This window comes from Dama dama, chromosome 3 (genome assembly GCF_033118175.1).
Source record: "Dama dama isolate Ldn47 chromosome 3, ASM3311817v1, whole genome shotgun sequence".
Lineage (NCBI taxonomy): Eukaryota > Metazoa > Chordata > Mammalia > Artiodactyla > Cervidae > Dama > Dama dama.
In genome coordinates this window covers 32,054,019-32,077,726 of record NC_083683.1, presented here as the reverse complement: position 1 = coordinate 32,077,726, position 23,708 = coordinate 32,054,019, and the positions used below count along the sequence as shown (strand labels likewise).

Below are 23,708 nucleotides of genomic sequence, written 5' to 3'. Positions count from 1 at the left end.
GAGTCAGCCATCATTAGTTGCCTCTGGCAGAGACTCAATGACAAGGAAGGATGTGGGATAAATGTATATACATTTATACACAGTGATGAATACATGATTGTCACATACTAGGCTCTCACTAAATATTATTTTCCCAATTTCTTTTCCCCCTTGTTTATAAAAATTCTATTTACTTAGTTTATCAAATAAGAAAAGTGTGATATTAAACATCACATAAAGTTTAAAATGTATAATTAACTAAATTTTTATTATTTTGCCTCTAAAGATGAATTTTGGTATAGAAATAATATTCCAATACTTTTTAACTTGCTATGAGTAAACTATAACCTCTCAAGAGAGTTCAAAAGTCTTTCACGTGGAAAAGATCTCAATATGAATCAAGAACTTGAACAACACTGAATGGTAGAAACAGAAGAGGATATCTTTGTGTGATGAGGAACATGCTTAAAAGTACTGCCTAAGAAAGTGGACCTGCTCACTTTAATTTACCATATGGAGAGTACCATCAGCTCTCTGCCCTCGTTTTTAGTCTCATGCAGCTGGGTTGTTATTATAGACCTGGGTATGTCATGTACTGTGGGTGACTGACATAGGCAATCTAGCTACCTTAAAGGAAAACAAACTGTTTTTCCTTTCTCCCCCTTGTTTAAGTCTGTCTGAGCTTCAGTAAGGAAAGTGCCATAGACTTGGTGACTTATGCAACAAATGTGTATTTCTCCTAATTCTAGAGGAGGCTAGGAGTCTAAGGCACTGACAGATTTATTGTCTGGTGAGACCAAGTTTCTTAGTTCACACTGTGTCCTCACATGGTAGTAGCTGCTAGACAGCTCTCTGGGCTGTCTAATTCCCATTCATGGGGGCTCCACCATTACGACATATTCACTTCCAAAAGACCCCATCTCCAAATATCAACACAATGGAGATAAAGTTTCAACTTAGGAATATCGTGGAGAACATAAACATTCAGGCAACAGAACCCTTCATTTGGGGATTTTTAAAACTCCTCTTTTATGATTCTTTTATCTGGCATTTATGCTCTCTTGGTTGCTAGCTACTTTTCAAAATGCTTTGCCTCAACATGGCAAATGGGCCTGTGATTTCTTTCTGCTAGGGAGGTATCCCAGTAGGGAGGTACCCTTCATATCCCTTCTTCTGATCTTGTGCTAGCAAAGTAAAGAGCATTAGGGAAACATGCCTTCTTTCCCTGGATTCTCTTTTTTTGTTGTTACATCATCTTCTCTTCTTCAGTTATCTCTCCTCAACATCCCCTTTTCCCTATACCATTAAGATACCAAGATTAGGTGCAGTTTTAGGGAAAAGAGACTATAACAGGAATTCTTTAATACAGATCTTCAGTGACAAGAGTGAAAGGACTGGTTCATCATGTTTCACAGTGGATCCAGCCTAACTTATCAGGGATAGGACTTCTGCAGAGCTCTAAACTGTATTATACACACTGTATTTTTCTGGGGTGACACAGAGAGATACCTCCCTCCTGCATCAGTGGAGGGTCAGAAATTCAAGTCCAAGCCATGGGAAATAAAGGTAATATAAATGTGTAATCAGTGTTCAGATTCTTCTTCTAACTTATTTATTCATGTCAAGGTTTCCACTTTTTTCCCCTAGTCATTCAATTATGATAAGTTAAACTTTCTTTCTCACACATTCAAATCAATTCCCTGGCCAGAGTCCTATCTATATTAGATATATCTGACACCTTTTTCTTCTCTGTGAGTGATAGTCGCTCAGTCATGTCCAACTCTTTGAGACCCCATGGATGGGGCCCACGAGGCTCCTCTGTCCATGGGATTCTCTAGGCAAGAATACTGGAGTGGGTAGCCATTCCCTTCTCCTGGGGATCTTTTCGACCCAGGGATCTAACCCGGGTCTCCTTCATGGCAGGCAGACTCTTTACAGTCTGAGCTACAGAAAAAAAGGACCATACTAAAAAGTACAAGGGAAGCTAGAATACCTAGGCTGGCTGTATGCTAGGAAGAAGAGGAGAACTTGGGTTCTGGTGAGCAGAGAGCAGTCTCCACAACATCCTTCATGAATCTTCATTTTGCATTCTACTATATCATATTCTGCTCTGCAGGATGGCTAGACAGTCTAGAATTCATATTTTTAAGATGAATAGTTTAAGAAACTAGATGATTGTACTGAGGAGAAAAGAAAATGAAGCTGAGTTGACTTCAATGATTTTAAGTGCCATGATATAAATCAGGAGAGACTTATTCTAAGTTGCAAAGAAAGACTGAATTACGCTTACTTTTGTTACAGACACAAACTTAACACAAGGATATTCAACAGATATAATCACTGAGCTAGACTGTTTCATCAAATAATGAACTTTACTTTATTGAAGAGAATGAAGCAAACATTCACCATCAATGTTGAAAAATGTATTGCTCATCCACTGATGAGAGGAGGAAGTTTGAACTGCATGACATTTTCATTCCTCATGCAACAGAACAATATTCTGAGACCATAACTGAGGTTGGTTTCTTCCCCTCAGAGTTTTCTTGAATCCATTGCACTCCCTCCCCTCCCAAGCCATTCAGGCATCAGCAAGAGCTTTGTCTATGCATTGCCCTGAGGAATGCAGCCCAGAAAAATTAAGTCAACCAAAATACTAAATGTATTCATTAGTACTATAGCAAAGACAATTCTCTTGAAAAACTATGCCTTTAATAATGAAAACCAGCAACTTAGTTATAAGGCTATTTTTTCCAGTTGCTTATGCCAATACCTTGTAGGCATCTCTTAACTCCTCCCTGTCTTCCAAAATCACATCTCCACATACTAATATCACTAAGTCTACCTTCAAAGTATATATATATATATATATATATATATATATATATATATATATATACCCTCAATATAAATCAACATATATTCTGGAATGCGACTTTCTCACTACTTCTGCACTGCTCTGGTCCATGCCGCCATTATCTACTATTTGGATTACTGCAATAGCTTCCTGATTTCACTGCTTCTACCATAGCCTTCCTACAGTATTATCACAACCTAAGTAACTTTGGTCATGTGAGTCCTCTGCTTAGATTCCTGTAATACCTTCCCATGTCATACAGAGTAAAAGCCAAAGTCTTTACAATGATTTACAATTTATAAGTCCTGCTCTTCTCCCTTCACCCCGCTGCAGTCACAGTGCTTCCTCCTGCTCTATAAACACTGTGAGTATGCTCCTAAAACAATGCCTTTGAATCTGATGTTTCTCTGCCTGAAATATTCTTCCCCAACATACCTAATGGTTTATCTCTTGCTGCACTGTCCCCTTTTCTGGTCTTCCACATCTATTCTGTCTAAAATGATTAATTTTCCTTAGAAACTCCTATCTTGCTTCCCTGGTTTATTTTCCCCTTAGTACTTGTCACTGTCTAATACACTTACCTTACTTATCTGCACATCTTAGCAGGATATAAGCTAGTAAAATTTTTGTGCCAAATAATATTTACTAAATGAGTGAATAAAGGGAAACATTATATTTTTTAGTTACTAGAATTCAATTTAGGTGCAGTACCACATTTCCAGCCTTTATTTTATATATTTAATTTGTTGTCCTTTTCCACCAGGACACAAACTCTAAGAGGAAAGAGATCTTGTATGCCTTGTTCCTAGTTGTATTTCTTAAACCGAAAACAATGCTTGACAACCATATGTTCTAAAAATTATTTGATGAGTGAATAAATAAAGGATGAAAGTGAACAGATTGAACTTCATTTTGAAATCTGGTCTTGGTGAATTCTGACTTTTTAACTTAAACGAGTGTTTAAAAGACTTTACCAATTAAGATGGGCTTCCCAGGTGGCTCAGTGGTAAAGAATCCACCTACCAATGTAAGAGATGCAGGAGACGCAGATTCTATCCCTGGGTCGGGAAGATCCCCTGGAGAAGGAAATGGCAACCCACTCCAGTATTTTTGCCTGCAGAATCCCATGGATAGAGGAGCCTAGTGGACCACAGTCTATGGGGTCGCAAAGAGTCAGACACAACTTAGTGACTGAGCACACACACAACAATTATTTTAGCAGATTTTCACATTCTTCTGTTGTTCCATGTCCAGTTCTAACTGTTGCTTCCTGACCTGCATACAGGTTTCTCAGGAGGCACGTCAGGTGGTCTGGTATTCCCATCTCTTTCAGAATATTCCACGGTTTGTTGTGATTCACACAGTCAAAGGCTTTGGCATAGTCAATAAAGCAGAACTAGATGTTTTTCTGGAACTCTCTTGCTTTTTTGATGATCCAGCAGATGTTGGCAATTTGATCTCTGGTTCCTCTGCCTTTTCTAAAACCAGCTTGAACATCTGGAAGTTCATGGTTCATGTATTGCTGTAGCCTTGTTTGGAGAATTTTGAGCATTACTTCACTAGCATGTGAGATGAGTGTAACTGTGCAGTAGTTTGAACATTTTTTGGCATTGCCTTTCTTTGGGATTGGAATGAAAACTGACCTTTTCCAGTCTTGTGCCCACTAGTAGGTTTTCCAAATTTGCTGGCATATTGAGTACAGCACTGTAACAGCATCATCTTTCAGGATTTGAAATAGCTCAAGTGTAATTCCATCACCTCCATTAGCTTTGTTCATAGTGATGCTTCCTAAGGCCCACTTGACTTCACATTCCAGGATGTCTGGCTCTAGGTGAGTGATCACACCATTGTGATTATCTGGATCATGAAGATCTTTTTTGTACAGATCTTCTGTGTATTCTTGCCACCTCTTCTTAATATCTTCTGCTTCTGTTAGGGCCACACCATTTCTGTCCTTTACTGAGCTCATCTCTGCATGGAATGTCCCCTTGGTATCTCTAATTTTCTTGAAGAGATCTTTAGTCTTTCCCATCCTATTGTTTTCCTCTTTCTTTGCACTGGTCACTGAGGAAGGCTTTCTTATCTCTCCTTGCTATTCTTTGGAACTCTGCATCCAAATGGGTATATCTTTCCTTTTCTCCTTTGCTTTTCTCTTCTCTTCTTTTCACAGCTATTTGTAAGGCCTCCTCAGACAACCATTTTGCCTTTTTGCATTTCTTTTCCGTGGGGATGGTCTTGATCCCTGTCTCCTGTACAATGTCACAAACCTCCATCCATAGTTCTTCAGGGTCTCTGTCTATCAGATCTAGTCTGTTAAATCTATTTCTCACTTCCACTGTATAGTCATAAGGGATTTGATTTAGGTCATATCTGATGGTCTAGTGGTTTTCCCCCACTTTCTTCAATTTAAGTCTGAATTTGGCAATAAGGAGTTCATGGTCTGAGCCACAGTCAGCTTCTGGTCTTGTTTCTGCTGATTGTATACAGCTTCTCCATCTTTGGCTGCAAAGAATATAATCAGTCTGATTTTGGTATTGACCATCTGGTGATGTCCATGTGTACAGTCTTGTGTTGTTGGAAGAGGGTGTTTGCTATGACCAGTGCGTTCTCTTGGCAAAACTCTATTAGCCTTTTCCCTGCTTCATTCTGTACTCCAAGGCCAAATTTGCCTGTTACTCCAGGTGTTTCTTGACTTCCTACTTTTGCATTCCAGTCCCCTATAATGAAAAGGACATCTTTTTGGGGTATTAACTCTAGAAGGTCTTGTAGGTCTTCATAGAACCGTTCAACTTCAGCTTCTTCAGCATTACTGGTTGGAGCATAGATTTGGATTACTGTGATATTGAATGGTTTGCCTTGTAGACAGAGAGAGATCATTCTGTCATTTTTGAGACTGCATCCAACTGGACATAGAAAAACAGACTGGTTCCAAATAGGGAAAGGAGTCCATCAAGGCTGTATACTGTCACCATACTTATTTAACTTATATGCAGAGTACATCATGAGAAATGCTGGGCTGGATGAAACAAGCTGGAATCAAGATTGCCCGGAGAAATATCGATAACCTCAGATATGCAGATGACACTACCTTTATGGCAGAAAGTGAAGAAGAACTAAAGAGCCTCTTGATCAAAGTGGAAGAGGACAGTGAAAAAGTTGACCTAAAGCTCAACATTCAGAAAACAAAGATCATGGCATCCAGTCCCATTACTTCATGGCAAATAGATGGAGAAACAGTGGAAACAGTTGCAGACTTTATTTTTTGGGGGGCTCCAAAATAATTGCAGATAGTGACTGCAGCCATGAAATAAAGAGACATTTACTCCTTGGAAGAAAAGTTATGACCAACCTAGACAATATCAAAAAGCAGAGATATTACTTTACCAACAGAGGTCCATCTAGTCAAGGCTATGGTTTTTCCAGTGGTCATGTAGAGATGTAAGAGTTGGACTAAATAGAAAGCTGAGTGCTGAGGAATTGATGCTTCTGAACTGTGGTGTTGGAGAAGGCACTTGAGAGTCCCTTGGACTGCAAGAACATCCAACCAGTCCATCCTAAAGGAGATCAGTCCTGGGTGTTCATTGGAAGGACTGATGCTGAAGCTGAAGCTCCAATACTTTGGCCACCTCATGCGAAGAGTCGACTCATTGGAAAAGACCCTGATGCTGGGAGGGATTGGGGGCAGAGAGGAGGAGAAGGGGACAACAGAGGATGAAATGACTGGATGGCATCACTGACTCGACGGATATGAGTTTGAGTAAACTCTGGGAGTTGGTGATGGACAGGGAGGCCTGGCGTGCTGCAATTCATGGGGTCGCAAAGAGCCAGACATGACTGAGCGACTGAACTGAACTGAAACATGTTTCTAGATATAGCTCTAGATGAGGCCAAGAAAGACTTGCCTCGACTAATCAAATGTTAGCCTATGTGACAAATACCACATTGGAGCATAAGTTTTAATACGATTTTCTGGTTCAGTTTGACCATAAGAATTTACAAATTACAGACTTACTCCTTCAGCCTAGATCCCAAATAGAAGCACAGTCCACCTGCAGACACCTGCAGCCTATATGTCACACGAGTAAGAAATAAATCAAGGTATCTGTAAATTGCTATGATTCAGGGACTGCCTGTTATACAGAATAACCCAGTGAAAGAAAACTAACACGTCTCTCAAGATTAATTGTTTCACTCAAAGGCTAAAACTAACCTGAATAAGAATAGCAGCCTTCTCCTTCTGTTCTTGGATATTCACGGTATGTTTAATTTTTTCTTTCTTTAAAATAGTTTGGTTTTCGATGCAAGAATTTGGCTGGGGTGTCCGGGGTCCTATTGCAGCAGGGTGTAGCTCTGCAGAGAGATGAATCTGCCTGCGCATGGTGTAACCGCGCCAGTATGCCTGGATCACCGTAGCTGCCACACTATTAAGAGGAGAAAAAATTATTTTTAGTATCCATAATATACAGCTGAAGATAGGAGATCCTCATAAGCTATATTTATTTGTAAATTAGACTATATAAAGTATTATTTTAAAATTAATACCTGCTCTTTTATTTAACTGTAGTCATAGAAGTAAAAATAATATGGACACCTTCAAATCTGAAGGAGAGAAATGGGCCAGTAACTTAGTGATATGAATCTTAGGGATTTTTGTTTCTTTTAAGGAGGAAGATATTACTGAGACTTTGTATGACAGTGGGAATTTGAGCCAGTATTAAGGGGGAAAAAGTGATGATGTGAAGAGGGGGACAAAGTTGGAGTCAGTGTTGAGTTGGCAAGAGAGGATGGGATCTTGTTCACAGTGGGGAGGTTAGGTTTTGAGAGGAAGAAGGGCCCTCCTTCATTTTCAGAGAAGGACTCATCAGGGCTTTGTGAGCTTCATTTTCCTCCCTACCCATGGACAAATACATAAATCATTCTCTTACAAGCCCAGTGGTAAATTCTAACATTTTTCCAGTCTACGTCTATTGGCTATTATCTGGCATCCCATTAATCAGCATTGTGTTTCCCCATATCCCCATAAGCTGCCCAGCAACAATAGCAAAAATTTAACAGCAATGTATGTTGACTGTAATTGGGTTCTCAGTTTGCTTAATCATTTAATGCTTCATCATTGGATATGCTTTCCTTTTCCCACATAGATTACTGCAGAAATATTATCAAGGTACACGGTATAATCAAAGTGCTAACTATTGTCTTAATTGCTTTTCAGAACCTTGAGTTCAGTTTTAAAAGACATATAAAGGAGAAGTGACTGATGCACATTCACTTTCCCAGGCTCCCTTGAAAAAGTTTCAACAATTTTATAACTGCCAAGCCCAAAGAAATTTTTTCTTTCTTTTTTTTTTTTTTTTTCAAACAAAGTGAGTTTAAGGCAAAGTGGAATTAAGCAATAAACTGCCAGAAATGATGGCTTCCAAGATGGTGCTTGTGGTAAAAAACCCACCTGCCAATGCAGGAAACTTAAGAAATGTGGATTTGATCCCTGGGTCAGGAAGATCCGCTGGAGGAGGACATGGCGACCCACTCAAGTATTCTTGACTGGAGAATCCCCATGAACAGAGGATCCTGGTGGGCTACGGTCCATAGGGTCACAAAGAGTCTGGAACTAATGAAGGCACTTAGCAGGTATGCAAAATGGAATGAGGTAATCATTTTCTGTTGTTATGAATATTGTTATCAGCATCACCACCATTTTATGTAAAGCCTGTGGAAGTCTTCAATCTATTTTGCTATGAATTTAAATTAGTGGGTAAAACTTTCTGTGAAGAAAAATCATGTTTCAACAAAACATTTCCTCCTTCTAGGGTAAATGGTGCTCTTGTGTACTCAGTCATGTCTGACTCTTTGTGACCCCATGGATGATAGCCTGCAGGCTCTGCTGTCCGTGGAATTTTCCAGGCAACAATACCAGGGTAAATAGAACTTAGTACATTTTGCTATGGAATTAATTCACATTTGATCATTCAATCGTTAATTCATTCCTTCTTCTGTTGGACAAAAATGAGTTAACGAATTTGAAAAAGAGTAGATATGTGTATACGTATAACTGAATCACTTTGCTATACACCTTAACTAACACAACACTGTTAATTAAATATGCTCCAACATCAAATAATTTTTAAAAAGATTAAAAAATGAGTTAAGGAATTTTAAAGCACAATAATACCCTTGCATATTTGGGTGATAAAGAAAATCTGAAAACATATTTGCAATGTATAACTGGCAAAGAATGAAAAGTTGTTTAAACCAAAAGATTGAAAGATTAGTAAGAAAATACATTTAACCTGAGACAGTGCCTTATATTTCTCTACAGATACATACAAGTTTCACGGACTGTAATCCTGAGTTTCTTAGAAAGCTGACCAGTCATTTAGCACTTGAATTCCTCAGCCCACTGTCTTTAAAGTTTCTCAAGGAAGAAAATAGAAAGGTATATGAGGAATATTTTCCTCAGTGACACTAACAGTGGGACTGCTTTTCACCACACAGAAAGCAGTAAAAGGTAAAGAAGCTGACCTAGGGCTTCCTGAATGTCAGGAGCTTTCCGTGTTGGGAAAAGCAGCTCATATTATTACTATCATCAGCATCATATATATTTTTTAAGTAAAAAACAATGATGCTAACAATGCCCTTAGCACAGGAACATATGAAAATTATGCTGAGGAAACCACAGCACAACTGATGATGAATCTTCCTGAAACGCTGAATGGCAAGGTTCAGCAAGTGGGCATACATTTTCTTTTCCCTTTATTCTTTGGGTCTTTGGTTTGTCTATATCTTCAGTTCCTCATCCTTTCTTATTATTATTTGGCAATTTTATTTACCATGAATTAAAACAGCTCAATGTTGTTTATCTGAAATTTCAACAGACAATGTCTGGAGTGTTTAGAGCTAAAAGGATTCAAACAGGTAATGTCTAGAGTATCCTGGCTAAAACTATCCTAAAACACACCAATATACTTGGCATGCTGAATATTTTAGTGTAAGTGAAAATCGTTCAGTTATTTTCCGACCCTTTGTGACCCCATGGACTATACAGTCCATAGAATTCTCCAGGACAAAATACTGGAGTGGGTAGCCTTTCCTTTCTCCAGGGAGTCTTCCCAACCCAGGGATCAAACCCAGGTCTCCCGCAAAGTAGGTGGATTCTTTACCAGCTGAGCCACAAGGGAAGCCCAAGAATACTGGAGTGGGTAGCCTATCCCTTCTCCAGTGGATCTTCCTGACCCAGGAATTGAACTGTGGTCTCTTGCATTGTACGTGGATTCTTTATCAACTGAGCTACCAGGGACTATTTTAAACTCAAGGGATTTGAGAAAAGGCATGTGCAGAAGGGATTTTCTGACCTTCCCTGGAAGCATGTCCTAAGATCCTCATGTGAGAGGTCTTTATAGTATTTTAAGAATAATGGGATTGTTTTATTCCTCATTAAAAGTTCATTTCAATTATTTAGAGATTAGAAGGCAGAAAAAATAATTTCACAGTTACTCAAATTAAATAATACTAGTTGATTAAATAAGAACCTGCCAAAATTCAACCAAATTAATCTGTACTGTAGTTAATAATCTGTGCCTATCATAAAACATAAGGAAATAGACATGAAATATGATAGGATTTAAAGCCTTTACCAAGTTGTCATTATCCATAAAAACAATAAAACAGAACTGTAAAAGAAAAATGATCTATAAAACTTACATTTTTTCATGATGTTCAGTATTCTGGCAGTTCTCCAGTGGAAACCTTTTCCTTACTGTTTCAATGAACGGTATTCTTTTGCTGGGGAATCTGCTTGTCTTGCTGTCTTCTCTTTTCTGTTCTACTATTTCTTCCTGGTTTCTTTCTTTAGTATCTTCACATAAGGAGGGGTTGGTTGATGAGGAATGACTAGGGCCAGAGTCCATCCATTTCTCAGAAATATCTGGTGAGTTCAGTTTATATTCATTTGCAAAAGAGTAAAGAACTCTATTTTGCTGTATGCTATCACTGTGTGTAGGAGGCAAATGATTTTGCTGGGCTTCTGATTCACCTCTCCTGGTGATACTTACATCCCCATGTTCATGAACACATCGACATTCATTACTAAGTGTCATCAATTTCTTAAAATAACAGCAGAGATTTTGTGCAACATCCAAGGTGAAAATATTTCTGAGCAAATAAATAATGAGGACATTTAATAAAAAGAATTATATCAGCAAATAGTAACACCTGTACAGACTTTGAAAACAACCCTGTGGTGACCTGACATGAATATTAAATTTTACTACAAAATTCATTAAAACTTGATTTCTGATTGTTTTTATAAAAACTGATCTCATTACTCACAAAAAGTGAAAATATTTCTGTAGTTAATCTCAATCCATTAATCTAAACAAAATATCTGAAAGTTTTAGAATCACTTTTATCCTAGGTATTTTTGGTACAAGTGAATGAGAAAAATCCATGCTTTTACTGCCATAAACACAAGAAATCATGGCTACCTAAATTTGGAGAAGTTATTTATGAAACAAGATTAAAAGTACTTTGTACACTGACTTTTGCCATGCAAAATATTTGTATTGGACATTTAAACAAATAACTTACATTATGGGAAAGTTTTTATTTCCATTTTTCTCTGGAAAAAAAAATCTGTTGCAAAGATAATTCAAATACTTTTAAGACATAAATGTTTGTGATTCTCCTGAATAATTGTTGGATTTAAGTATTCCAAGCAAAATGAAAGTTATATTTCCTAAAATGTAGAAATAGACACTTTCTATGTTTACAAATGGAGACATTAGCATAGATTCCTCTAATATATGTTAATATATCCTTTTTGTTGGTGAATAATGCAGAAAAAGTTCCCTTCAATATTGGATGTCAACTGTTTATGGCTAAGTGTTGAATTCACCACCATTTATGATGTAACATAAAAATGGTCAATTTCCAATACTAAAGTGATACTTAATTGCAATAGCAATAAATTCTTACAAATAACTGTAAATATAAATTTCAACATGAGGGTTAAGAGTCATCTTTACATAAAAATCATAGGTTACCATACATACACAAGGAGATATCAATTTAGATTTACAAAAATATAAATGTAAAATAAGCTATTTATTAAAAGTAAACATTATCCATAACAATTGGAATTACTTTTAAAGCTGTGAGATTTGTTTATAATCTGAATAGACTATATTAAAAAAACCCATTTAAATAGAAAACCCAACTCTTACATAGCATGAACATATACAAAAGTACAAATAGCAAAAATTTAATACGTAATTTAGCAATTAATTTTAGACATTGGGAAGCACATCTCATTGTTCCATTTATAATGTAGACATCATATGAAAATATAAAATAACTTTTATTTTTCACATGTTTTTTGGAGTGGTATAAATCATAAAATAGAGTTTTAATATATCAATTATAATTCATTTATAGTAATACATTGAATTCATGTATCATGAATTTGGTCCCATCCCTTCATGGCAAATAGATGGGGAAACAATGGAAACAGTGACAGACTTTATTTTGGGGGTCTCCAAAATCACTGCAAATGGTGACTGCAGCCATGAAATTAAAAGATGCTTGCTCCTTGGAAGAAAGTTATGACCAACATAGACAGCCTATTAAAAAGCAGAGACATAACTTTGCCAACAAAGGTCTGTCTAGTCAAAGATATGGTTTTTCCAGGAGTCACATATGGATGTGAGAGTTGTACTATAAAGAAAGCTGAGTGCCAAAGAACTGATGCTTTTGAACTGTGGTGTTGGAGAAGACTCTTGAGAGTCCCTTAGGCTGCAAGGAGATCAAACTAGTCCATCCTAAAGGAAATCATTCCTGAATATTCATTGGAAGGACTGATGCTGAAGCTGAAACTCTAACACTTTGGCCACCTGATGTGAAGAACTGACTCATTGGAAAAGACCCTGATGCTGGGAAAGATTGAAGGCAGGAGGAAAAGGGGATGACAGAGGATGAGATGGTTGGATGACATCACTGACTCTATTCACATGAGTTTGAGTAAGCTCCAGAATTTGGTGATGGACAGAGAAGCCTGGCATGCTGCAGTCCACGGGGTCATGAAGAGTCAGACACGACTGAGCGACTGAACTGAACTGAATTCAGAATTCAGAATTCGGGGGGGGGGGTATGAAGTTCTCTTTCTTTGATATATTTTTAGGACTCTGTTCTCAGCCTCTGTCCTCTGAATATGTGCATGTCTTGACTGCTTTTCTCCACTATACATCCATAATAACTTAATATACAATAATATGTGTAATATTATTCTTTATATAATAGATATATAATAAGTATGTTTTGTAAAACTTGACTTGCTCCATTGTGATTACTTATTTAGCTAATTGTCTCTTAATGAAATCATGAATTCTTTCAGGTCAAAATGTAATACTTAGCTTCTTATGTGTCTTGTCCATCAATAATTGATGAATAATGTATGACTGAATAATTGAATGAATGAATGTTTGTATATTGTTGTGAAGCTATTTCATGCTTTCATTTATTTTAATCTAATTTTAGCCTTTAAAATATGCTCAAAATACAGATTAATACATTTCAAATAATAAAAGATGATGCTCATAAATTTCTTTTTTAAAGAGAAAATATTCCTAAAACATACTGTACAAGTCCAAAAAAGTAGCAGTATATTGATCAGAAAATTTTTAAATGCTCTGTATAAATTGCACTGTATCTTTTAATTACAAGAAGAAGATAACAGTCTTACCTGTCTCCAGTAATATATTTTTCACTTAGTAAGTTAAATTCTCTAATTTGGGACTGACAGTGTTCCAGGAAATGGTCTAATTCTAGTTTATAGTGTTCTTCAGTGTGACTTTCTGAATAAGAGGTTAACCTTTCACCATTCAGGATTCTTAGAGCAGGTAATATCTTAAGTAGAGAATGCCTATTAAAAATAGGAAAAAAATGAATAATCTTGAAAAGGAGAGTTTATATACAACATGATTTTATGCATCTATTATTTAAATAATATAAGCAGAGAATATATCTCTGAAACTTATTGATTTTATAGAGAAAATCCTATTTTTTTAAAATTATGGTATCATGTCATGTATCAAGTAAGTTTTAGAGTTCTTGACACACATTTAATCATTTTCTTCTAAAACACAAATGGTAAATTCAAGCAGTTGGAAACGGGCTGGGAGTAGTAAATAAAAGTCTGCATTATGAGAAAGATAGTATCAGGTATACTCTTTCCAAAATAAGATACTGTAACTCAAAGCTACTGTCTGTTTCAGAAGTAGGTGTAAATTCTGATCATTTCTCAGTGAAATAGGGTTAAAACAAAAACGGTGGTGATTACTCAATATTTCATGATCTGGAAAATCCAAAATTATGATATTTCTCCTTGAATCTTGGTAAGGATTATAATAAATAATCTCCAAAATATGAGCAAAAGTATTTATCAATTTAAAAGATTAATGCTATGAAAAAACAGGTCAGAAAGCAAAAGTGGTCTACCAAGCCCAGTCACTTTGAAGTACTTCCCAAGCTTTACACAAGAAAGCATGTAGGCTTCTTTTCACAAGGCTATTTATGGTCACAGAGGCAAACTAAACTTATTGAATGAGCAAAAGTTCTAACAAACTGAGCAAAATGAGCAAAAGAAACTAACAGTTCCTATGAGGAAGATTATAAGTCACTGACAAAAGATATCAAAGAAGACTACATAAATGGAAAGATGTCCCATGGGGGAAAAAATCTGCGGATAAGAAGATTCAATACTGTCAAAAGTTAGTTCTTCCCAACTTGATCCAGAGATATTACATATTTAATTAAAATATCAGCAAGATATTTTGTGGATATAAACAAATTGATTTGAAAGTTATATAAACATGCAAAAGAGGCAGATAGTCTGCTTAATTTTGAAGAAAATTTGAAAGACTAACACTACCTGACTTCAAAATAATCTATGAAGCTACAGTAATCAAAATAATTAAGTAATGGCAAAAGAATAATCAAACAGATTGATGGAACAGAATAGAAAATGCAGAAATAGACCAATAAAGTCAGTACAATGGAGAAAAGAACACTTTTCAAATATTAGTGCTAGAGAGTAAGTGAGCATCCCTGTACAGAAAAATAAAAGAATCTAAACATCCAGATGCAGACTTCTTAAGATTCACAGAAATTAACTCAAAATGGATCACAGACTTCAAAGCAAAATGCAAAACCCTAAAACTCCTATAAGAAAAAATGTAATAAAATCCAAATGACCTTGGGTATGGTGATGACTTTTTAGATACAATACCAAAGACATATCTATGAAAAAATTATTTATAAGTTGAACTTCATTAAAATTAAAAATTCCCATACCCAGGGACACTGTCAATTCAATGACAAGTCATACACTGGGAGAAAATATTTGCAAAAGGCACATCTGATAAATCACTGTTATCCAAAATATACCAAAAAAAATGCTTAGAACTCAATGATAAGAAAATGAATGTCTTGGTTTAAAAGTAAGCCAAACATATTAAAAGACATCTTACCAAAATATATAAATATGACAAACAAGCATTAATTAATGGATTGCAAATTACAACAATGAGATACTACTACCTACCTAGTAAAATGTCCACAATCCAAAACACTGATAACACCAAATGCTGGTGAGGATATGGAGAAACAGGAATTCTCATTAAGTGTTGGTGGTAATGAAAAATGGAAGACGTTTTGGAAGATAGTTTGGTGATTTCTTACCAAATTAAACATCTTTACTTTTGATCTAGCAATCAGTCTCCTTGGTATCTATCCAGATGAACTGAAAATATATGTTCATATAAAAACCTGCCCACATACGTTTACAGCAGTTTTATTTGTTTCAGCCAAAAGTTGAAAACAACCAAGATGTCCTCCAGTAAGTGAAGTGAAAGATAAACTGTGATACATCCATACAGTATAAAATTATTTAGCATTAAAAAGAAATGAGCTATCCATCCATGAACAAACATAGAGGAAATGCAAATGTATATTACTGAGTGAAAAAAGCCAATCTGAAAAGGGCATATGTTGTATAATTCCAATTGTGCTACATTCTGGAAAAAAAAGCAAAACTATGTAGACAACAAGATTAATGGTTGCCTTAAGGGGTTGAAGCAAGCAAAGAAATGCTCAAAATTCTCCAAGCTAGGCTTTGACAGTATGTGAACTTCCAGATGTTCAAGCTAGGTTTAGAAAAGGCAGAGGAACCAGAGATCAAATTGCCAACATCCACTGGATCACAGAAAAGGCAAGAGAATTTCAGAAAAAACATCTGCTTCATTGACTATGCTAAAGCTTTTGACTGTGTAGATCACAACAAATTGTGGAACATTCTTAAAGAGATGGAAACACCAGACTACCTTACCTGCCTCCTGAGCAACCTGTATGCAGGTCAAGAAGCAACAATGGACTGGTTGGGAAAGGAGTGCATCATGGCACTGTACTGTCACCCTGCTTATTAAATTTAAATGTAGAGTACATCATGCAAAATGCCAGGCTGGGTGAAGCACAAGCTGGAATCAAGATTGCCAGGAGAAAAATCTGTAACCTCAGATATCCCAATGACAACACACTTATGGCAGAAAGCAGAGAGGAACTAAAGAACCTCTAGATGAAGGTAAAAGAGAAGAGTGAAAAAGCTGGCTTAAAACTCAACATCCAAAAAATGAAGATCATGGCATCTGATCCTATTGTTTCATGGCAAATAGATGGGAAACAATGGAAACAGTGACAGACTTTTATTTTCTTGGGCTTCAAAATCACTAGAAATGGTGACCGCAGCCATGGAATTAAAAGACGCTTGCTCCTTGGAAGAAAAGCTATGACTAAGTTAGACAGTATGTTAAAAAGCAGAGACATTACTTTGCCGACAAAGGTCCATCTAGTCAAACTATGGTTTTTCCAGTAGTCATGTATGGATATGAGAGTTGGACCATAAAGAAGGCTGAGTGCAAAGAATTGATGTTTTTGAACTGTGGTGCTGGAGAAGACTCTTGAGAGTCCCTCGGACTGCAAGGAGATCCAACCAGTCCATCCTAAAGGAAATCAGTCCTGACTGTTCATTGGAAAGACTGATGCTAAAGCTGAAACTCCAATACTTTGGCCACCTGATGCGAACAGCTGACTCAATAGAAAAGACCTTGATGCTGGGAAAGATTGAAGGCAGAAGGAGAAGGGGATGACAGAGGACGAGATGGTTGGATGGCATCACCGACTCAATGGACATAAGTTTGAGCAAGCTCTAGGAGATGGTGACGGACATGGAGGCCTGGTGTGCTACAGTCCATGGGGTCACAACAAGTCGGACACGACTGAGCACTGAGAAACAACAAGGGGTTAAAGTAGAGGAAGGGATGAAAGGGCAAGGCACAGAGAATTGTCGGGACAGTAAAATGATCCCACACATCACCACATGGTGGATGCATGTCATGGCACATTCAAAACCCATAGAAAGTAAAGCACCGAGAGTGAACTCTAATATAACACTGTGGAGTTTGGGTGATAAATATGTGTCAGTGCAGGTTCATTGACTGTAAAAAGTATACTGCTTTGGGACCTCCCTGGCAGTCCAGTGGTTAAGATTCCACGATTCCAATGCAGGGGACACAGGTTTGATCTCTGGTCAGGTAACTAAGATTCCACTTGCCCTGCACCACGGCCAAAAAACAAAAGTATACTGCTTTGGTGTGGGATATTTACAGTGAGGGATATTGTACATGTGTGGGGACTGGGGGTGTGTGTGAACTTTCTCTACTTTCTGCTCAGCTTTGTTGTTAACCTAAAATTGCTCTAAAATAAATTTTGGTAATTAAAAAATGAAACAAGCAGTTCCTAAACACTAAATGAAGGATGGCAGGGTAAGAGTACTAAAATGCTAAGAGTTATGAATGCAAAGCCCTAATAACCACTATTCCTTCTACCTAGGTTGTATAGTCAGGATTGATATAGCTATTTGTCCAAACACAGTTGTAAAATATAATTTTAATTATTTTTTAGTGGAGGAAGTGGTCCATTAAGGCAAAAATGCATAAGGCTAACCAAAGTCATAATGCATCCTGTGTATAGTTTATGATCTTGGTAGCCTTGGTAGTAAATAAAAGTCATCATAAGTGAGGTACAAATACATCTTTTTCAATGAAACAAAATAGAAGAATACCACAGTTTTCCATTTCCTGGGGACACAGTTGACTAGCTCCCTACACTCCTCCAACCACTCCAGAAATATTGCCTTACTTACAGATAACAAATAAGAGAAAAAAAATTAGATTTAGATTTGGTTCTTCAGGGTAATTATTAAATGTTTTACAATGTTAAGAAGCAGATAAAAGCTTTGCTAATAATAAGGAGTGTAAGCTGTTAAAAATTTGAGCCCATACCTTTTGAGCTTTTAAAAATTATTTATTTTTAATTGAAGGATAATTACAATATTCTGTTAGTTTTTGCCATACATCAACATGGATCAGCCAGAGCTATACATACATCCTCTCCCCCTTGAGTCTCCCACTCAACTCCCAACCCATTCCCCGCACCCCCCCGGCCCAGGTTGTCACAGAGCCCCAGTTTTCAGTTCCCTGAGTCATATAGCAAACCCTCCCTGGCTATCTATTTTACATATGTTAAAAAACATGGATTGGCTTATGAATTAATGTGTCATCCTTGCACAGGGGCCATGCTAATCTTCTCTGTACCATTCCAATTTTAGTATATGTGCTGCCGAAGCTAGCACTATTTTGAACTTTTTTAGGTGGCTTGAAGTTAGAAATGCTTATCAATTCAAAAACTACCTACAATGCTTACCACAAAGGGTTAAGTATCTGGCATATATTGTGTTTCTGCTTAGAGTCGTATTAAGACATGATTCAAATGCAGAACATTACCTTAAGATGATAGCTATTCATCACAAGTGATAAGGTAAGCAGAGGCATTCACCTCAGAGGTACAATATTAAATATAACAGGAAATCTTTAACTAAGGCTTCCCTTGTGGCTCAGTGGGTATAGGATCTGCCTGCAATGCGGGAGACCTGGGTTCAATCCCTGGGTTGGAAAGATCACATGGAGAAGGGAAAGGCTACCCACTCCAGTATTCTGGTCTGGAGAAACTCCATGGACTCTACAGTCCATGGGGTCCCAAAGAGTTGGACACAACTGAGTGACTTTCAATTTTACTTTTTCATCAAAGCAAGGAAATATTCAATCCTACCAAATAATTTATTACAGTACTAAGAAAGCAACATTGTATTCTAACTATTCATAAGAATACCAAGTCAAATTTCTTTAAGATATGACTGTGATGTCAAAATAACTTATTTAATTATAATTATAAAATGTTAAGTGTGAAAAAAATGATTTTTGAGAGGTGATAATACAGAGTATTGAAAGTTAAGACTATATTGGTGTTCATAATGCTTTAAAATGCTCCATTTCTATTACTGGTAAATTTTTTAAAAAATTAAATCTCCTAAATTATAGAAGAGCAAATAAAAGGCTTTTTGTAACTTGGTGGGCCCAGCAATCCCACTCCTGGGCATACACACTGAGGAAACCAGATCTGAAAGAGACATGTGCACCCCAATGTTCATTGCAGCACTGTTTATAATAGCCAGGACATGGAAGAAACCTAGATGCCCATCAGCAGATGAATGGATAAGGAAGCTGTGGTACATATACACCATGGAATATTACTCAGCCATTAAAAAGTATTCATTTGAATCAGTTCTAATGAGACGGATGAAACTGGAGCCCATTATACAGAGTGAAGTAAGCCAGAAAGATAAAGACCAATACAGTATACTGATGCATATAAATGGAATTTAGAAAGATGGTAACGATAACCCTATATGCAAGACAGAAAAAGAGACACAGAAATACAGAACAGACTTTTGGACTCTATGGGAGAAGGCGAGGGTGGGATGATTTGAGAGAACAGCATCGAAACATGTATATTATCAAGTGTGAAACAGATCGCCAGCCCAGGTTGGATGCATGAGACAAGTGCTCGGGGCTGGTGCACTGGGAAGACCCAGAGGGATGGGATGGGGAGGGAGGCGGGAGGGGGGATCAGGATGGGGAACACATGTAAATCCATGGCTGATTCATGTCAGTGTATGGCAAAAACCACTACAATACTGTAAAGTAATTAGCCTCCAACTAATAAAAATAAATGAAAAAAAAATTAAAAAAAAAACTTGGTGGAAATAGTTTTTGAGAATAGCAACATTTCTAATTCTTTGGGTACCAAGCAAATATCAATCTGATACCTTGATTTCCAGAATGAACCTGATTAGCTGATGAAATGAGTTATGCCAGTGACAGGCTCCAGTCCTTGAAATAGGTTCCCAGGAGGCGCTAGTGGTAAAGAAGCTGCCTACCACTGCAGGAGACTTAAGAGACATGGGTTTGATCCCTGGGTCAGGAAGATCCCGGGAAGAAGGGAATGACTATCCTTGGACAGAGGAGCCTGGACAGAGGAGCCTGGCAGGCTATGGTCCCTGGGGTCTCAAAGAGTCGGACATGACCGAAGCAATTGTGCACACATGCATACCTTGGAAGGGAAATTAATAAAGCATATTATCTTAACATAAGTTGCATTCTTAGGGGTTGCTGCTGCTACTGCTAAGTCACTTCAGTCGTGTCCGACTCTGTGTGACCCCATAGACGGCAGACCACCACGCTCCCCCATCCTTGGGATTCTCCAGGCAAGAACACTGGAGTGGGTTTTTGCATTTTCCTTCTCCAATGCATGAAAGTGAAAAGTGAAAGTGAAGTCGCTCAGTCTTGTCCGACTCCTAGCGACCCCATGGACTGCAGCCTACCAGGCACCTCTGTCCATGGGATTTTCCAGGCAAGGGTACTGGAGTGGGGTGCCATTGCCTTCTCCGTCTTAAGGGTTAGGTAAAGCTAATTATCTTTTCCTTGAGGGTATAATCATTTCAGTAAGCGGTTGTATATACAAAACTTTTCACCAGGATGGTGGCCCCATGGTGACAGTGCAGATGCAGTAATCCTCGTGAGACACTCGTGAGCAGACATCTTTCAGGTCTCAATATGGCTAAGTGAGGAGTCTGTAAAAAGAAGGCAATGCTCATGCTGCTCGCATGAGAACCGCAGGGTCTAACACTTCTGTCTTTGCCTTAGTCACTCCCTAAATTCATTGAGATGAGAAATAACCCCCAGGGTAGTGTTTCTGAAAAGCTTGTCCTTGAACTACTGCTTCAGTCATGCTTGGGATGTTTTTTGAAATGAAGAGTCTTCAGCTACACATAGCCCTCTACTGGCAGGTTTGGGGAAATCTCTCTCTCTCTCTCTCTATATATATATATACTTTTTCTTTTTTTAATTCAGTCTTTCCTGAGCACTTTAAAGAATAAAACCACTACATTGGGAAGGAAATAGACTATAGCATGTTATGCTAAAATCAGAGACAGTCAAGTTTGAAGTAAAAAAAAACAAAAAACAAATTCAAATCATTTATAAATTATCTTAAATTAAAAAAATAGCTTTCATTTTTCTTAAGGAAATTTATACTCTATATATCAATGATATCAGAAGAATTTGCTAAAATAAGAGACACTGTGGTCTCTGGGTGGTTACATTCCAATGATATGTCACTGGTTAACATTGCCATTGGTTTTATATAAATGGTGTGAAGGTGTTTTTAGAAAACTATCCCTGTAACTCTAAAACTCAACAGTACATACCAAATACATAAATAATTCAGACATATGTCTGAAGATTTCTGAACAATTATTTCTATTCAGAAATAATTGATGGTTGGAATGAAGAGCCATTTTAACCAAATAAACCAATACCATCCAAGAGGCAAAAAAATAAGAATTTGTTTTATCTGATTAAGGATCAGATTAATATTTTACCACAAATATCTTATTTAATAAAATAAATGTTTATGTTTCAGACAACCAAAGTAATGAAAAAGACATTCAGAGATAACACAGGACGGTAGAGTTTTTTCTAGGTGGTGCAACTGTCATCATGCGGAGGCTGTTGAGATGTTAACTGACACCAGATGAGTGTGGGGAAAAGTGATAGCTTTATCACCAAATGCTATATTTTGGACATATTAATAGTTACTGATATAGACTCATTAAGTATAATATTTTAGCTACACATAATAAGCCTAGAGAATGTGGGACAACAGACCTTGAATTTTTATGTTTGGAATATTTTGATGTTATACTCATCACCTTTGTATAAAATAGTTCCCAGTCCATTTTAGTTAGACTGTTTTGAACCTTTGGATATAAATATGTAGTTTGGTGGGATCTTGAAGAGTGTGACAGTGTCTTGAAATTTGTGAATTACATAATAAATATCCAGATTGGACTAATGTTTTATTTGAACAATTTTTTTTCTTGAATCTTTTTTTGAGGAACAGTAGTCAGATTTGTATAAATTAGTAGTGCATGGACTGGCTTTAAATTCAAATGCAGTCTTATAAAGACTCTGATAAATATATTAGAAAGTGCTGTAACAAGTTGATTCATGTGTGAAATGAAGTATAAAGACACTGTGAGATCTCAGCCTTAGTTTTTCCAGCTGGGCTCCTCCTAGTCAAGGGCTGAATCAATATTTCATTTAGTGAAAACTTCCTGGTGAATATTCTGTCACTTAAGAAGCTCTATTAATCATTCATGAATGAAACACATTCCCAAAGGAAATTCCAAACTGAGTCTGTGGATTAAGTTTTAAAAAGAGATTTTTTAGTACATCAGTTTTGTTCGTGTTATCACTGGCTGGACATGAAAGTAAGAAACCAATTGGGAAAATCTATAACTAATCCCTTTGTTGGTATCAAGGGGTTATGTAAAGTTCAGCAGAACAACACTAGTAAAAGTTTGAGTTGATCTTTTCATTAACAAATCCATATTTTATAGATCACCAGATTTTAACCTCTTTAGATAAGTGAATCTCTTCTTAAAATTATGAAAACTGTATTAGGGCAACTGGATCTATATTGGTTTTGTCCTAGTTGGTATTGTCCTAGTTCAGAAAGACTAATTTAAACATAGATAATATCATAGCTAAATAATTGTACATATAAATACTAATCTATTTTCTCTCAGTATTACTTCTAATTAAATAGTTTCTTTAAAACTATAAAGTGTATATACTAAGTGCAGTAAAATGTGAATATTATCTTTATATACTTCTTACAATAGGTTATATCAGTAGGTTTTACAACAAGCATATTTTATTCAATTAAATAAGTGATATTTTCTACAAACAAAATAACAAAAAATAAAAGATTATTCAGGACATAGGTTTGCTTTTAGCTGCTACAACTTGCAACATGGCAGCCGTTTAGATGGTAACTGATCCCAGATCAACAACAGAATTCATGCCCTGTTTGCCCAACACCTAATAGTAAAACCATTATCCCCTTGCTCTGAATAATGTACATAACTGCCATTTGATTTGTCATTGTATGCCAATTCTATAACTTATTCTCTATAGTTACTTGGGAAAATAAAAATATCTCTCTAGAAACAACCCATTAGACATCTTTATAATAAATAATAACACCTGTCAAACAGTCCTTCAGACATAACTGCACTCTCTATATGGGTTCCGAGAGTGAGGACCCAAACGTGGGGATTAGTGCTCTAAGTCTCAATGTAAGAGAAGCAGTCCTAGATTGTGAGTTAGGGCACCTGTATGGGGATCTTGACTGCTTCTATTCCAGAAGATGAAGTCCTTCACCAAGCTGGCAAAAGGTCTAGAAACATATCACATCTACACACACATTCTTTAAATACTTGTAATTTCTGATCACCATCTAATTTGTTGTTAACTAACAGTTGACATTTCCTATGATAACTTGTCCTAAGATCAGTTTCTCAGGAAAC

At 36.8% G+C, this 23,708-nt stretch overlaps 1 protein-coding gene and 1 non-coding gene across 2 annotated transcripts in view; both read right to left on the bottom strand.

The window, feature by feature from the left end:
* The window catches only part of LRRIQ1 (leucine rich repeats and IQ motif containing 1), a 189,091-nt gene that overhangs the window by 98,881 nt on the left and 66,502 nt on the right, over window positions 1–23,708 (bottom strand). The window contains exons 14-16 of the mRNA XM_061125407.1: window positions 13,566–13,745; window positions 10,532–10,981; window positions 7,044–7,254 (exon numbers count right to left, since the gene is read on the bottom strand). Coding sequence (XP_060981390.1) covers window positions 7,044–7,254; window positions 10,532–10,981; window positions 13,566–13,745 — 841 coding nt within the window. The remainder of the gene's footprint in view (window positions 1–7,043; window positions 7,255–10,531; window positions 10,982–13,565; window positions 13,746–23,708) is intronic.
* LOC133049562 (U6 spliceosomal RNA) lies at window positions 18,463–18,569 on the bottom strand. Its single transcript, XR_009691366.1, has one exon. It is a non-coding gene; the product is annotated as a U6 spliceosomal RNA (small nuclear RNA).